General features: G+C 37.8%; 1 protein-coding gene across 6 annotated transcripts in view; it reads right to left on the bottom strand.

Moving 5' to 3' along the window:
* The window catches only part of LOC132099008 (neuron navigator 3-like), a 333516-nt gene that overhangs the window by 17413 nt on the left and 299129 nt on the right, over positions 1-16974 (bottom strand). For 5 of the 6 annotated variants that reach the window (XM_059505367.1, XM_059505363.1, XM_059505364.1 and 2 more), the window contains 12 exons: positions 13117-13237; positions 12541-12808; positions 11358-12087; positions 7318-7752; positions 7077-7118; positions 5605-5756; positions 5292-5480; positions 5101-5153; positions 4487-4507; positions 4108-4131; positions 3517-3540; positions 3220-3297 (listed from right to left, as the gene is read on the bottom strand). In XM_059505367.1, coding sequence (XP_059361350.1) covers positions 3220-3297; positions 3517-3540; positions 4108-4131; positions 4487-4507; positions 5101-5153; positions 5292-5480; positions 5605-5756; positions 7077-7118; positions 7318-7752; positions 11358-12087; positions 12541-12808; positions 13117-13237 — 2137 coding nt within the window. The remainder of the gene's footprint in view (positions 1-3219; positions 3298-3516; positions 3541-4107; positions 4132-4486; positions 4508-5100; positions 5154-5291; positions 5481-5604; positions 5757-7076; positions 7119-7317; positions 7753-11357; positions 12088-12540; positions 12809-13116; positions 13238-16974) is intronic. The other variant, XM_059505365.1, reaches the window with a different exon arrangement.

Genomic DNA, 16974 nt, shown 5'->3' with positions numbered 1-16974 from the left:
AGTTTCTAATATATCTCAGTGATCCTAAACCTTAAAGAGTTTGAAATTGTATGTTTGCAAAGTATATCTGTCTGACCTTCTACATACTCTTGACTTGACATTTCATTTCTAGCATTATGTATAAAACTAGAATGAAAATTTTACATTATAAAACTTTATCTCCTTCTTGACTGATTATCTGACAAAACTGTCCATAATTAAGACATTTCTACACAAAACAGAATAACATTTTTTACAGTTGTCAATATTTGCTGATTTAAATGACTTACATTGCATGCTGCAGTTTCAAATATGAATCACCAGATAATGAAATCTGTTTCCAACATAATATATTTTAAATAGTATGCAGTATACAGTTTATGATGAGCAGTATGCTTGTATTTCATTCCAAACATAGCAATCAACTCACATTGCCTGCTTTCCTTTCAGCTATACAAACTGATGACGCCAGTGGTGTGAATGCAGTGGGTGTAAAACAAGTACACAGTGAGACCCACATTATAGATCCACAGGTCTATTAAGTTTACTTCCTTGTATAAAAACTTGAAGCCCACTCTGGGCATCTGAGCACAAAAAAGTATTATGTATCTTTGTATACACCTAGTCTGAGCCTCCAGAGAGTTCCTCCTGGGTAATTCAGATCTATACTGCACCAGCTAGCTGAATAGTGCTGTGAACTACTCAACAGTCGCCATGGGCTTTGAAGCATGTTTCAGATTTAAGCTACTAAGATGGAGTTCAAAAGATCCACAATGTCTAAGGCTTGTCTGAACATAAGGCCCCAGGGCTTTGATGGAGGAGACGTCTCTAAAGCTACACTGAAAAGACTTCTGATGTCAGTGAATGCAAAGGAGAACATACGAATATTCACATAACGAAATATAACAGTCTTAGATTTAATACATCAAGAAAAAAAACACACACAAAAAAAACATTTTCAGCAATAGAAATTACCCAGGTTATCATCTGACCTTTGACTCTGAACAAAACAAAACAAAACAACAAAAACAAACAAAACTGACTTTGTTAACAATGCATACCATAGTCAGAGTTGGCGTAAAACTAGCAATAAAATAAAATAAAACAAAAGTACATGCATGTTTGAACATATGTTGTCCTTCTCGATTATTTCTTGTTATATCTACTACTATACTATAAAAATGACACTATAATCAAAGGTATAAAGTACAACACAACTTACAGTAACACAAAAAAAAGTTCAAAAAAAGTCTAAATTTTAAATGAAACATCACTGTGTTTTATTATATTTTAGCAGTAGGCAGAGCTGTATTCAAAAGGTTCTTGGTAAATACTATTTAAAATGCCTGCCAGGAAGTGAAGGCAAGTGAACACTGAGAGGCACAATGCCAAATGCTTGAGTGACTCTAATGGGAGAGTGCTTCTATAAACACACTTTTACGTCGTGCCCTGCCCTGACCTGTTTGTACATCCATTTATATTCCCTCAACTATCTGTCCACACTGAGGCTCTCAGCCCAGTCAATCACACCTGAAACAAACAGCATTTCCAAAATCTTTACACAAAGGTGCCTGACGCATGAATCCCACTAAACAAACTCACCTGTCTACAATTTCAAGGTGGACATTTTGAAATTAAAGTTATTTTCAAATATGATATTCAACAAAAATGAAAGCTACATATTAAGAATATGACACAGCAACATAAAACTGCATCTCTTCTTGTCACCCTACCTACTTGGTGTGTTGTGATGAAATCCAGATGTTTTGGAGCCATAATGATAACGTCTGAACAAACTGATCTGGGCTCTCTTTGCCTGGATAATGTTTCAGCTGTGGCCAACATGGTGAAGTAACTAAAGCACTACCACTGTTAGCCACAGCAATCCTTAAGCTCTCTCACACCTTAAAACACTATAGAACTGCACAGACTCTCTGTCACAAATGGGATTATCCAAGGGGTGGACACAAACTTATGGATGGAAGAAATCGAGAACCCTAACTTGGACACTTAACATACACTTAAAAGCAAATAATGGACCTTTTGAATTTGTAGGTGACTTTTAGTGAAAGTTTCCCTTAAGTTCAAACAGAAAAATGTGCTTATGCTAATTTTAAAATTAACATTTTTTTTATATATTGGTTTGATATCTAATAGAATGGCAATCAGGCATGTTTAACTGTGTTATTAGTGTACAAATAATGATTTTGTCCAAATGTAACAACATTTTTTATTTATTTTTTTAGAAAGTGCAATATAATCTTCATACGATGTGTTTCTGTGTTGTTCATTCATCATTTATTTTATACACCATCTTGCTATGGAACATTAGGATTCAACAGAAAGAAACAAATATGCTCTTTTGAATCCCTGAACACTGAACACCAACTTTCAGAAGTTGTTCTGACACTGAGAAGTTCAAAAAAAATCTGGCAGGAGAGCAGACATATCAATCCACTCAACTACTGTACAACTTGAGGAGATGTAATTCAGAGCTGTTCTCCCTTACACGAATCCTGTCAAACACAAATCACAGAGGAGGTCGAGCGGAGAGACAGTAGCTGTCTCATGCTCTGACACACTTCTCACTAAACTGTCAGAGAGCAAAGCCCTGAATCACACTTGTCTTCATCACTCCAGAGACAGGAAAGTGAATTCGAGCACAGTCCAGTCCAAACTTTGCTCTCTTCTTGCAATGCATTCACATAGAAATGTAATAAGACGCTGGGAAACACTGTGTCCTACTTTGACAATGTAGGGAAACAAAGTAATACTACAGTCTAAAATTAAATATTTGAGAATTCAAATTCCCAAACATACTGACTATGAACAGTTTATCTTTTAAAGTCACCACAGTGCATTTAAAATAAAAGATTTTTCTTCTATAACCTTTAGTATTATATATCATATTATATTATATTATAATTTTCTTTTCCCATTTCAAAATATTCATTATTATTATTGTTATTATAGCACATTTCTAATTTGTTTGCACCTGAAAGTGATTTATTTTAATTTTTTTTTTTTGTATATATTTTTTAATATATTAAAATCTATTATTTCAAAGTAAATATTATTCATTCTTCTGGGATTTTGGAATTACGGAGAATTTTACCACAGAACAGGCATGTATTATGTGTTCTAAATAATAATAAAAATAAAAAATAAACACTAGACAAAGGGTTTTTGTATGACTTTTGACTGCTTTTCTTAGATTTTTTTTTTTTCCATCAAACTCACATTGGCCGCCAGCTGAGAGGTCAGGGTCGCCACTTTCTCCTGAGAAGCGTCCAGCTCTCTTCGCAGTTTTCTGATTTGCTGTAGGAAAAGAAATGGTTTCTCATTACAATGCTCTATGAGCTGTGCACTCAAGCAATGGAGAATAAACTGCTTTCATTTTCTTTGCTCAGCAGTAACAAAATAACCTAGATATCAATCAGTGGCCTCTGGTAAACACTCTAGCAAGACTCTGAAACACTTTCCAATGCTTTCTTTTGTATTATACTATAAGAGAGTGTATGTAAAATGGGAAATTACCGTTGTATTTTGGACTGTTTGGCCCTTGATTGAGAAAAGAAAAGAACAATTAACTCTATGTTGCATGTTCGTACAAAATGCAGGTTTAACCATGAAATAAGAATACATTAGTTTTTTAGCACTTCTAGGGAAAAGTTAGCTGTTCGTTGCATGTGAAGCATTATATGACAGCATATGCAAAAGTCTTGGACAAATGTTAGCAGGAGAGAGAACAGTAATGGCACACAAACATGAAAGGAAGTGAAATCAAAGGAAAATCAGTGATCAAATGAAGAGTCCAAATCAAAGTGAACCCGGGAAATTATGGATGTTAGTGTTAAAGATGTTTGTCCATGACTGTATGTGTGCCAGTGAAAAAGTGAATAAAAGATATTGATAGCATAAGAGTGTCTCATAAAATAATGCAACATAGGTTTGCATTTTAAATTTTGAAAAATCTTAAATATATTGGTTTGTTTGTCCGATTCATTCAACCACCTTTGGTTGAATGTTGGACTTCGTGAAAGTGCATCACTGATGGACCTTTTATTGCTTTTACATATTTGATTCTACCAAAATCACAAATATAAGTAGGAAACAAGATATTCTTACCTCAGAGTGGGCCTTCTCCTCAGTCTGTGGAAGAAAACAACAGTTAAAGGACATGAAAATGACTCAAATACAATATTACCAACATTTACCAATATTTTTTTTTTATCCACACATAACCTTAAAATCACTTTCTAAATAGATCCAATAAGAAGAAAGAATTAAAAAGCCAAAATCCACACCAGCTTTTTCCAAACAATTAAAGGTAAGTCACAAAGCCATACAAAATAACCAATGATCAGAATTTTGCCATTTGGATCAGACTTTTGGTTATCCGTTAGTAGTAGCTGATTTAAAGCCAAAAGTTAGACTGTTAGGGTTTGCATGTAATTAAAAATGGAAAGGTGAAAACAAGCAGGCTTTCTGCATGACAAATTATTACCTTGTCTAAAAATGCCAGCACCTGAAAGTGAGAAAATGTGTGTTCAAACAGTGGCAAAGTCACAATACTGAGCCACCATGAGCCATCTTTCTAAATCTCTTCACAAGTCTTTATTCATAGCCTTGAGGTATAGTGAATATAACAGGAAGTGTTCAACTTGCCTTCTCAAATAAATGACTCCGTAAAGTTATTCGTTTTTCAAGCTCAGGCAAATCGAAACAGCATGTAAGCACAAATGAGTTTAAGTCTCTCTCAAAATAATATTAATGATCATCATTTGTTTTAATAAAAACATTAAATATTAGATAAATGTAATGCAGAATTGACTTTGCATTGCTGTAGCATGCATAGTGAAACATGGATGTTAAGAAAACTTATTTTTTTTTCCATCTAGTGGTTAAGGGGAAACTATCCTAGATATTTTTGAAAATTCCTGTTGATTTATTTATGTGAACTTTTAAATTAGTAAACAAGAGGTAACATGATTATTCACAGATATATAAAATCCCAAAGAAAGCTACAGCCAAGACTTCCTATTTCTTTCGCAAAATGTAATTTTGACAGATTAGTCAGTCTATGGCAACCTCTTATAAGAACACTGTAAGGTCACTCACCGCAGAATACAAAGATGATGTACTCGAGACCAAAGATAGAGAAGAACCATGAACTGCAGACAGAACAGAACAACACAAGAGTGCAAAAATATTTCAGGAAACACACAGTTGCACAAACAGAAATGTTACAGTTGTACATGCACAGATGTAAATAAATAAATTCTTCTAGAGGAAGTAACTGCAATGCTAACCTTCATCTGTGCTGTCCCGGAAGGAGCCGGACCGACTTATCCCACGTGGCCGTTCCTCCAGCGAGGTGGCACTGCCACCTAAATTGTTTCCCTCCCCATACAGCTCGAACGAGTCCTGTGCTGGAATACTGTTGGAGCGGCTCATACTAGTGCTGGGAAGATTGTACTGCGACATACTGGTGGGGCTCACTGCAGCACAAATGTCAGGATAAATGTCATTTATTTCTCCATAGAATAATGCGAAATCAAGATATTTCTTGGGCTCTATTATTAAAAAGCAATCAGTAATCAGATACGATACATGGCAACATACGCAGGTTTGAGTAGTGGTATTTGCCAGTGCTTATACTGGTTGTGCCCGGTGGTGAAAGTGGACTTCCTGTGTCCTGCAGTCCTCCAGTGGAGTGAGAACGCAACCACTCCTTTCCTTCCTCATGTGATGTCTGTCTGGAGGACGGAGGGTACCTGATTGAGGGCAAACAGACTATTTTAGTCATTCCATGAGGGAATATTTCCCCAAAATGCTTTTTCAATTAGTTTTTTTTTTTAAATACAATCTGTTTCAAATGTTTGGATAGGGTGTAAAAATGATTTATGCAGTAAAGTTTGATGATAATAACTGCCCACACATTCTCACATCCATTGTTCTGCAGTAATAGCTTAAGGTATTGGGCAGTCTTAACAGCATGCTTGAAAGACAGTTTCCATAAAACTAATGGAGATCACATGGATCTTCCTGACTGGACACATCACTGCTGACCTGAGCTGAGCCTTTAGTATTAATATACCATATTGTGACCTAACATACTATAACTGATTTGCTCACATTGCGATTTACCTGCACATGGAAGCTCACACACATGCAGCATTAAGGCAGTTTATCTTTCATCATGACTGCAGATTGATGGCTCATTGATATTGGTTTTAACACAATAGTCGGATTTTATTCAGATGCTGTGCTTATCTTTATGAACACTTAATTGCTTCTTAAAAACATGTGATGTTTTCCTGCTGTGGTTTCTGTGGTCGACTCTTGCTAAAAGCATTAATAAATGGAAGACTGGTGAGTCACACAGTTTGACAATCACTGTGGATACAGTATGCAAAACATTTCGCCAACACTGCCAGCTTTGTGATTCATTGTCATAATGTTGCTATGCAGTTACTAAGGTGTTCTAAGTGGTTGTTTGGTAGAGAATTAATTAATAATCAAAAGAGATCATCCCCAAGTCTCTTGATATTCTAGTCTATAGACATTTTAAAAAAAAAGTCTCTTTCTGCATAAATCGTCTTCAGGTGTGTATTTTTTTTTTTATGGAAGCATTTTTTTCCCCAGGATTCTTTGATTAATATGATTAACAGCATTTATTTGAAATATAAATCTTTTGTTACACTGCACATGTCTTGAATGTCACTTTAATGCGTCCATGCTGAATAAAAGTATATTTCTTTTCACCAATTTTACCATCCACCAGGTGAAAAAAAAGTAGGCTTATTCACTTTGAAAAGTAATAACACAAGTCCCCTCAAAAAGTCTCAGGATTCGGGGTAGTTGGTATAGGTTGAGGTGCAAAAGTTTAGTATTAAGGGTTAGGGGTTTGTTCAAATCACTAACTTGGTATAATAATAGTGATGCTTACTTTAGCAAACACCACTAATGCATAAAAAAACACATGTAGTGGGTAAGTGACACAAAAGCCAATACTAATGCTAGGTACTTGATAAAGGTGAGAACATAAAACATACGTATAAAGACAATTTAATATATAGTGGTTATATTAGTACCTTAATCCCTTTTTGGGAAGAGTGTTTCTGTCAAGAGGCATGCTATTAAAACAGAAGAAAAACAGTAGTGTTATCTACGACAAACAGGCAGTTTGACAGTTTAATCATGAATAATATATTTTAACATCAAACTAATGCTCCTTTATTTTATTAGCATATGTAATATGCCTTTTTTATGAAGTAATATATTATGTCATCTAATCATTCAACGAGTACCATTTGCTGGATATACTCCACTTACCCCTCAGAGAGGGTGGACTTGACGCTGCCCGTGCGGGTGACTTTTGGCCCATGGTGGTGTGGGAGCAGCAGGTCTATGGACTCTGAGCTTGTGTGTAAACTGGTCATACTTTGGCAGCTGAGTGTATCTTTACTGCCCGCAGATGAACTGCTGAGGTTTGGTGGCCAAGGCCGGGTGTTAGAGGGCAGAGAGAGGCCTGACGCCGGACTAGAAGCCGGGGAGTCAATACACAGATCGGGTGTTTTGCCATATAGAGGGCTGCTGCCTCCGCTCTGCCCACCCATGCTGCCCAGACTACCTGTTCCTGAGGAGGGTGAATCCAGGCTGGCCTGCCGTGCCATTGTCCCATGGGGGCTGCCCAGTGCTGCCGGGCATTTACCAGAGTCAGGGGTGCCAGGGGAACTGGGTTTACTGCTGGCTTTACTGCCAAACAACCTGGGCAAAGTGATAAGACAAACAATTGCTCATCAAATCATGCTCATGTACACTGTTGCATTGAATTGAGTTGATGAAAATGTGTTCATTCATGACAAAATGTACATTTAACCATGCAATTTCACTTAAAAACAAACTCAGTAGCCTGCATAATTTAATTGGCCAGCTTTCACTCCTTGCAAATGATCAAATCAGCTTTCAGTGGTAGATCTGCCCATGGTTATCTCTGTAAGGCTCCAGCAATAACAGTTAACAGCCTGAGGTGAGGCAAGCAAATCTAGTTATACACTTCAGCTTCACAGAGCAGTGCAGAGCTCCACATAGACCTGTGTTTAAATGGACACAACTAATAATACAGAAATCAGTGCACTTGAAACACGCTTACACGTCTACTTTAATCAGCCCTGAACTGAGTCTGTTCTGAATGGCAAATCACGGTCCCTGAGGAGTGTTTCTATATATGCACTTATACACTATAACCACCAGGTGGCAATCTGCCCCTCCACCTTATTGTGTGCAACTGTCCTCTGATGTGGGAGAGAGGCGCTGAGAAAGACTGCTAAAGCTGCAGTGTGATTAAGATTCTTAGGTTGCAGGTCTAATATGAGAGTCACAGATAGCCGAGGCACAGACTACAGGGAGATACAATGCTAATTGCATAAAATATATAATAAAATTAAAAATGCATAATTGTGTAAAGTAAACAATTTTAACTTTTTGAAGGCATCTTGGGAGAGTGGGGTGATTTGTGCCAGGGGGGAAGTAGTTCCACCCCTTGTTTCTGGAAAACCATTGAAGAAATTGGTCACGTGACCACATAATTTTAAAAAGCCATCCATTTTACTCATCCTCCAAAGAAGAGAGACACATGGCATGAGAGGTAATCACATTTTAGCTAAAAAAAATGTTTTTTTTCCTTTAAAAGTAAAATTTCTATTATCAAGGTTTTTTGATTGTAGCGTCTGATCAATTCTAGAAAAGTTTGAAAACATTTCACACATGTTTTAGTGCTTTACCAGGCTACACAATGAGTCAGTTAGCATGATGTTAGCTCTTAACTGCTGGATCATGCTAGTTTTTCAAATTTGTGGGTATGGGGTGATTTGTGCCAAAGGGCCAGTGGCACAACTCACCCCCGCTTATGATTATTTTCAACACATTATTAATTTGTAATTGTACATGGCACTATTGCATTTTAGCACTTAAACTATGTGGCATTCTTAATTTTAGACAAAAACCCATTATGCCACGCACTTATAAACGGAAGACCGACAGGGCATCAACTGCTCTTGTGGAGTTGGACACAGCAGTGAAAGAGATGCAACAGGGAAAAACCATACGTCAGGTGGCAAGGGAGATGAATATCTGCAGGATGACCTTGAAAAGATTCAGGGAGAAGAAAAAGGGTTGCCATGATTTTGCCAAGTAAGACATGTTCCTGGATCAACATCTTCTGATGATCCTGGATCAACATTATTGTCCAAAAATATAGACTTAACCCAATCCCTACCCCTAAACCTAACCCTACCCATAATTTAGTCCTAAAAATAGGGGAAATGATCGCTGTGAGTAGAATCTCCTAATCCTGATTGTAAGCCTAAAACAGATATTTCTTGAAAAGTTATATCTCACTTCTGATTGGTTGATTGGAATGTTGTTCCTGGATCAACAAGGATGTTGATCCAGTAACATGTTTTACTTGGTGAAATCATGCTCGCCAAGAAAAAGATAGGAGATGTAACAAAGAAAGGGTATAAGAGAACATCTCTAAAGTGATGGACAGGTAATCATCAATCATAGGATAACATATTCTCTCTCTCTCTCTCTTTCTTTCTCTCTCTCTCTCTCTCTCTCTCGCACACACACACACACACACACACACACACACACACACACACACACACACACACACACACACACACACATATTTAAAGAAAATAATGAAGGGGTTATCCCTGAAGGTGATGTGCTCAAGAAACTACCCACACCCCAGTTTATATTCCCCTGAAGCATTGACAAGTGGGATGTTAAGTAGTATGCCAAATCCAGACCACCTAGACCTGCGTACCGATGGGATAATCTGTAGAAGTGAGGAGATGGCCATGCCTCATCAGTGTTTGACTTACCTGCCATTTGTTTAATTTAGCTAACACTGATTTTAGTTTTGAGTTTGCACTATGTTATTAAAGAGAAGTTTTATTCAGTTTTTAAGTCGCCTAAGTCACAATAGGATTTAAAAAAATTAGCCTACTAACTTTATTCTTATATGTCACATAATTGACCGACAGCGTTCTATGTATGTCAGGCATATATTACCAAAGCCTTTTTGCCTGAAATGATTCACAAATATCATATATTGTGTATTTAAACTACAAAACTACAAAATGTCTTATTCCAACAGTTTAATAGGATGACAATGTCTGAATAAACCTTAAATTTGTAATTTTGTATTGAATTTGTCTTGCTTTCATATAGCATTACAGTTCATAACATTAAAATGTTATGTTTTACTTCAGAAGTCACTGGCACTATTTACCCCAACGTATTCCAACGAGACCACTTTTTTCCTAAAAGCTATATTTTTGAAACAATTTATTTCAGATCCAAAGTTATTGTTCTCAGGGATGGACCACATCCTGAAATATATGTACATTCTAAAGTGAAAGAGATAACTGTCATGGCCTCACTTTAAAGTCACTTTGAGTAAAAACTGGCACAACTCACCCCACTTTCCCCTATTGATATGAAGGCTGCGTTCAATCAAACTTCACAGTGTTTTGGCACAAAATCATTTTCGAAGTAGAAGCTAACCAAGTTAGCTGGTCAACATGGACAAGTTGCATAACAAGACCTCATTCTCAAAAACAATGAACAAAACTACAAAAAATAAAAGAAAATGAGCAAGACTACGTGCAGAGGATGGACATGGTTTGTTCTGACCACAATTTTGTTTTGTGCAGTAAATCACCGCCTGTCATGAAACAATCAATATTAGAAACCCAAATTCCCATTTTTTCTATTTAGCTTATGTCATGGATAAGAAATCTGCATATGGCTAGGCCTATCTCAGCCCTATCTTTATTATCTACACTTCTGATACTGCACTGGGTTATCCCTTAATGTAGACAGGGAAATCTGATCCTGAAGATAAACCAGTTAAGAACCACATTACTTCCTGGTCTATTCATCAGAGCTTTTGTGGGCTGCTTACAAGATTTGAGACAGTGAGACTTAAGACTATAGACATGACTAAAACAATGAGCTCTGTAATTCATCACAACATTTCCTGGATTTCCAAGGTAAGCCTTAACTCATTGGAGAACCAATTACAGTAGTACAGCGCAGCCTGAGGCAGCTCACACACATGCTGGAACGCTTCCTCAGCTCTGGCCAAGAGGTCACAACATCACAGGAGTGAGCCAAACCACAAAAAGCAATTGTTCTTTCTTACTGTCTGCTTGTGTCCATTTGTCTCAAGCTAACTGCCTACTTTGCTGTCATATTTTAGTCTTATCTCTGCTTATGTCTGCCTCGTGTCATCTTTGTCTAACTTTTCTTGTCCTCCCATTACCCCAGTAATTTTATTTAGAAAGAAAGTCAGTTACCTGCGGAATGTGGGGGATGCAATGTCTGGGTATTTGGAGCCTGGCTGTCTGAGTCCAGATTGGGTGGAAGTGGGACTGGATTTTGGCGAGGTGGACAACCCTGTTCCCTCCTGATCTGACCCTGCCACTTTCTCCTTATCCGTCTGGTTGATGGTGACTGGACTTGAGCATCCTGATCCTACTTTCCCAGGGTCTCTTCTCTTTGTGCTGGTTGGGGTTCCTACCACTCCTCCACTCCCTCCTGTAGACTTTCCGCTGACATTCGAATCAATGCTGCTAGAGCTAGAACGATGGCCACTCCGGCCCACCACGCTGCTTCCCCCACTAGATGACTTTGCCGGTCTAGGTAGGGAGCGATACTGGAGTGGAACCTTTGAGCCTCCACAACCTAACAAAACAGCGTCGTCCTGGTGTTGAGCACCATCAAGACTTGTTTTCCGCCCATTACCAATTCCTGTGCCCTTCCCGATGCCTGCAGACTTGGGTACCTTGCCTAGAGTAGCGGAACCACTGGCCAGAGTGGCTCCACTGGCTGTGACGAGGGCCCCGGCAGGACCCGGAATCTTCTTAAAGCCAAAAGAGCTTGTTGTAGGTGGCCGACCAATGCCTGAGGGTGGCTTCTTCCCTTCATCTCCGCTACTCTTGCCCGCATCTGATGGTGAGCGCTGGATACTGGGGCTCTTAGATGGGGCCTTGCCTTTCTCAGATGCCTTTGCATCATCTGTTTTACCTGTCAGCACAAATATGTTTGTTATGGCACTGGTTCCTCCTGCTTAATCATGGCCATTTTTTTCAACATTTTTGCAAATAATTTCACAACAAAAATATACAAACACCCAACAGTCCCTTAATGTTACCAAAAAGCCTCTTCTCTTTTGATTTCACCTTCTCTGTGAAGCTACAGTAAGCAATTTTCTGGAATACCATGCATAAAAGGTCCACTACTGACAGATATCATTGAAATTGTACAGCCTTTAGTTTTGTAACAAGCTAAAAGGAATAATTTTCTTTCATGCTTCCTTGCAGAAACTTGTGGATTCCATTTTAAAAAGTTCTTCAGAGAACTGACATTTTGAAAGGGTACCTAAAGGTTTTCTAAAGTTCCAATGTGTCACTCTGAGGAACTATTGCTTCAAGTATCTTTTAATTTTTTACATCACACAACTGTATGAGAGTTTGATACCTGGTGTTTTGAGAGAGGTTGACGTGCCTTTGGTCCGTGATGGTGTGATGCCAACCTGGGCACTCATGCCCCTCCTCCAGGAGCCTGTTTGAGACATGGACAAACCTGTCTTCTGGCCAACATCCTCACCCTGACAAGAGGATGAAGGGGATGAAGTCTTCCACTTGTCCATTCCTGGCTCCATCTCTTCATCAACCGTCTTCAGATCCTCAGCACCAGCCCAGCTGCTAGCATCCGGCTCGGTATGCCTGTGTGTATCTTTATTTGACTGTGAATCACACAGACACACAGAATATAGTTCACACACACACACACACACACACACACACACACACACACACACACACAAACACACAAACACACACACACACACACACACACACACATACACACACATAGAGAAATTTCACTTTGGCAATCCATCTGACAGATGGCCTAACTTTTCTTAGTAGCCAAAGCAAAATGTTTAAAACTCTCAAACAGTTCAATCTGCTGTTGCCCACTAACAGATTGTTGATCCAAAGCTAACTATAAAAATGAGGAGAAAGAATACATAAGACTAGAGTGTATGCACACCTGTGCTGCTTTGCTTTTGCGAGATGGGATGCCAGAATACGTGGGTGGATTCAGGTCGTCAGTGCCGATGTTATCTATAGTATCACTCAAACCACTGCTGACTGAACTACTGTCATCCCAACTGTAAAGACAAAAAGAGAAAAGTGTTAAAAAATAAAACCTTATGAGCAGAAACAAAAACAGCCAAAATTCTTATTCTTATCCACATCCCAAAAGTATCACTAAATTCGTACTCAATTTAAGCTGATAGACCAACATACATTCGTTGACAAACTATGATTATGTCAAATCATTCAGCACTATTGCTTTTACTGTATAAATAATTATTATTAAAGAAAATTACTCATTAATATCAAGAAATATGAATGCACATTTTCTATTAGGACATTATTTGTCTGATTTCTTAGCATTTTTCCCCCTTTTGGACATGTCCCATTCATTCCTTTTTTTTTTTTTTTAAGGGTTTTATCTGCTGGAAACCCACAAGGGTTGTCTTCGATTAGAACTTTACAATTGAACATTTCTGGACTGAAAATATGATTCCAATGCATGTTCATTCATATTTCAAAGCCCACTATTGTTGACTCACTGTCACCATCTCATTCATATTCATTTGCTTAATTAGACCACTCTGAGGCTTCGCCACTTCAATTCTCATTAACAGTTGACAATATTTTTTCTTCCCCTCAGTCTTTACGTTCTCATTCCTCCTAATTTACCAGACCGTGTCTAATTAATGAAGAATATCAAACAGTAGCTTTGACATCCTTGATTTTGTTGACCCAGTTGAAAATCCCATAGTAAAAGCTGGGTGTGAATACATATGAAGTTATTACTAATCCCAAAGTGGAATTGTGCAGACTTGCGTAACATGTCCCAGTCAATTGCAAGTTGCTAAGAGAACTCCGTTTAATCATGTGTGTCCACACGTATGTCCTCACATTTAATGAATCTGATCATAGAGATATTGTGTTAAATTCTCTGATGACTGTTTGCTGCCCGGATCTACAAACAAAACTGATAGCTATACCGACATGAAATCCATTTAGACAAGACAAAGAGAAACATCCTGGCATTTACTGACATCTTCTGACATAAAAAGATATCTCTGAAATATTCAAACCACTTTCCTGATGTCAGTATAGTTTAATTATTCATATCGATTCTAGGATTCTGAGTAATTCTTACAGAACAATTTTGGCATTGAAAATTCAATATATGTACGTCTACCCAGGATGTTTTGTCTTCTTCTTGAAATGTTTGATGAGCTAGTAAAGATTCTCTCAACTTTTATAATATATGCAGGACAAGAGCAAGCAAGAAAGAAAAGTCTGAGAGGCTGAAAGCGACTGGATAATAATTGTGAGAGACCTCGCAGGGCTCTAAACACCAGAGTGTGGGTGTTTCTGAAGACTCCAGCATTAGAAAGAGGCTCGGTGGGAGTGAGTATGTGCGCAATCACTCTAAAAATATCATTATTGATTTTTCAACATCCTTGTTTCTCCCTTATTTAACTCCAGGAGCACTTGACACATTTAGCTTGAGATCTGATACCGTTACACAATAACGAAAATTAAAGATTAGAAATGCCAAATATTAAAGACTATTATACAACAGACCGGTTTCTTAAATCTGATTAGATGGACATTTGAAGCCAAGCTGATATATGCATACATCTGACTGCAGAAATTCTACATAAATGGAACATGCTGCTACAAACCATTAAACAGTCTACAGTTAAATAAATTAACTATATTACTTGGCAGATAGCCTTATTTGTGATCCTCCCCATCAATTGGGATTTAAAGCATAAGCTGCATTAAAAATCAACGATGATTGTGCCTAAAACTAGTGTCTAAACTATGCATTAGTTGGAACTTTTCAAGAGTGAAATGACATCAGTATCTAGTGGCTTGACACACATTAGCAGCTAATGCTTTAACACCTGGGTTGAGTTACTGACTTGTTGGTGCTATGTTGTGCTGGCAGACCTGAGTTCAGATGAATGTTAAATCAAGCTTAATACTGCAAGTGGAAGTGCAAAGTGTTGCAGGTAAGCACCCACACAAATCAATAACCACCAAATGCTCCACTCCGGTTGGCAATTTCCTAATAGGCACTCTGCTGAAAGCTTACCCTGCCTGAGAGATTTCGAGGGCTTTCTGCCGTTTCTTCATTTGCCCTCCCTCTATGCAACAGTAAACATCTAAAACTGTGGTACTCAAGCTTAGGTGGACATCCTTTGCCAGCCGGACACTTTTTGGCAAGGGCTCACTGGTTAAGGTCACCTTGACAGTCTTGTTTCCACACACCCTTGTCCCCGCTGAGTGTGCCCACTGCTTCGAGAGAATGACATCAGCAGGAAAGGAGCACAGTCACTGTTATGCAGCCAGAATGGTGACTTAAGCACTACTTTAAAAACTCGACTTCACAGGAAGCTGCAAGTAGGAAACAGATTATCTCATTTTGGGTGTTCATGTTAAAAATGTCTTTCTTGGTTTGACTGTTTCATATTATTTCATAATATATTAATTTTTGGAAACTAATACTTATGGCCATGGGTAACATTTCAAATATATGTTCCTGGTAATTGAACATGAGAAATGCACTGTGACAAATGTTAAATATTGAAGCACATTGTCAATGAAGGCCAAATGAGCTGCAAATGAGTTCCCTATAGTGCAGTTTAAGATAACAATACATGGCTCTCCATTAAGCACATGACTAGGATTTGAACAGTTTGACTGTATAAAAGTATTAGCAATTTTTTCTTTCTTTTCTTTTTTTTTTTTTTTTTACACATAGCAATTGCTTCCTTCTTATGCTAATTCAGCAAAATATAATAGTTTGTTCTCCTGAACACATTGACATTATCTTAAATATCAATTAATCAATTAATGTTTTAATGAAATAAGTGATTAATTAGTAAATAATTATCTCAGCTTTTGGCTACTTAGACTAAAATTTGTCACAGGAAATTCAGCAGAACAACTGTGTCTTGGCAACTCTCAGTGAATATCTCTAGGGTATATTATTTTTGAGAAATTAGATGCCCTACAGACAGCAATATATGATAAGAAGTCTGTTAGGGTGGCAACGTTCTATGAGATGGCAGGAAGCTCTGTCACCACATACAGTGAGACAAACAGCCCATATTTGGGTTATCCGCTGCCGTTTTACAGGAACATGCATGCTGTCTGTTCCAGTCATTCTTAATTAAAATGAATTGTGATGTAGCAGATATGTTTTTTCGAGCCTTGCCACAAACATTCCTTCACTATCTACTCTCACTAATTGAAGGCTGCTATGCATAAAATTGCCCATGAAAAAATGCTTTAAATGCTAAAAGGCAACACATATCAAGTTAATACAATCTAAGCACTAAGCTGTGGAAGTAGCAGCTGACTACCACAATCTGGTATGCTTTACTGGGACTATACAACCTGATCTCACTGTGATTCAGTTTTTTCAGAAAGTTTTTTTTAACAACAGTCAGACCTAATGCTGCTAGCGAGATAAAGACCTTAGAGAGCTGCCATAGAAGCTTGCCTATATGAGTTGAATATTTTATTCTTTCATGTGCTGTTGTATTTATGACAGGACTGACAGTCACCGGTCCATTCATGACAGCAATTCCAGCCTGAGAAAACACACTCAAACTGCCTGCAATGTTTGCCTCCACTTGTGTCTTATTAAAGATGTTTTGTATAGTTAAAATCCATCCATAATTCAGCCACATCAGCCAAGTTGCCAAAAATGTGTTTCTGACTGTTTTTGACCCATGCACCTGTGTTTGGTTGGATGAATATTTTCCACAGATTGTTTTTTATTATTATTTAAATGCCCCACAGTATGAAT

This window comes from Carassius carassius, chromosome 22 (genome assembly GCF_963082965.1).
Source record: "Carassius carassius chromosome 22, fCarCar2.1, whole genome shotgun sequence".
NCBI lineage: Eukaryota > Metazoa > Chordata > Actinopteri > Cypriniformes > Cyprinidae > Carassius > Carassius carassius.
This window is presented reverse-complemented; position numbering and strand designations above follow the sequence as displayed.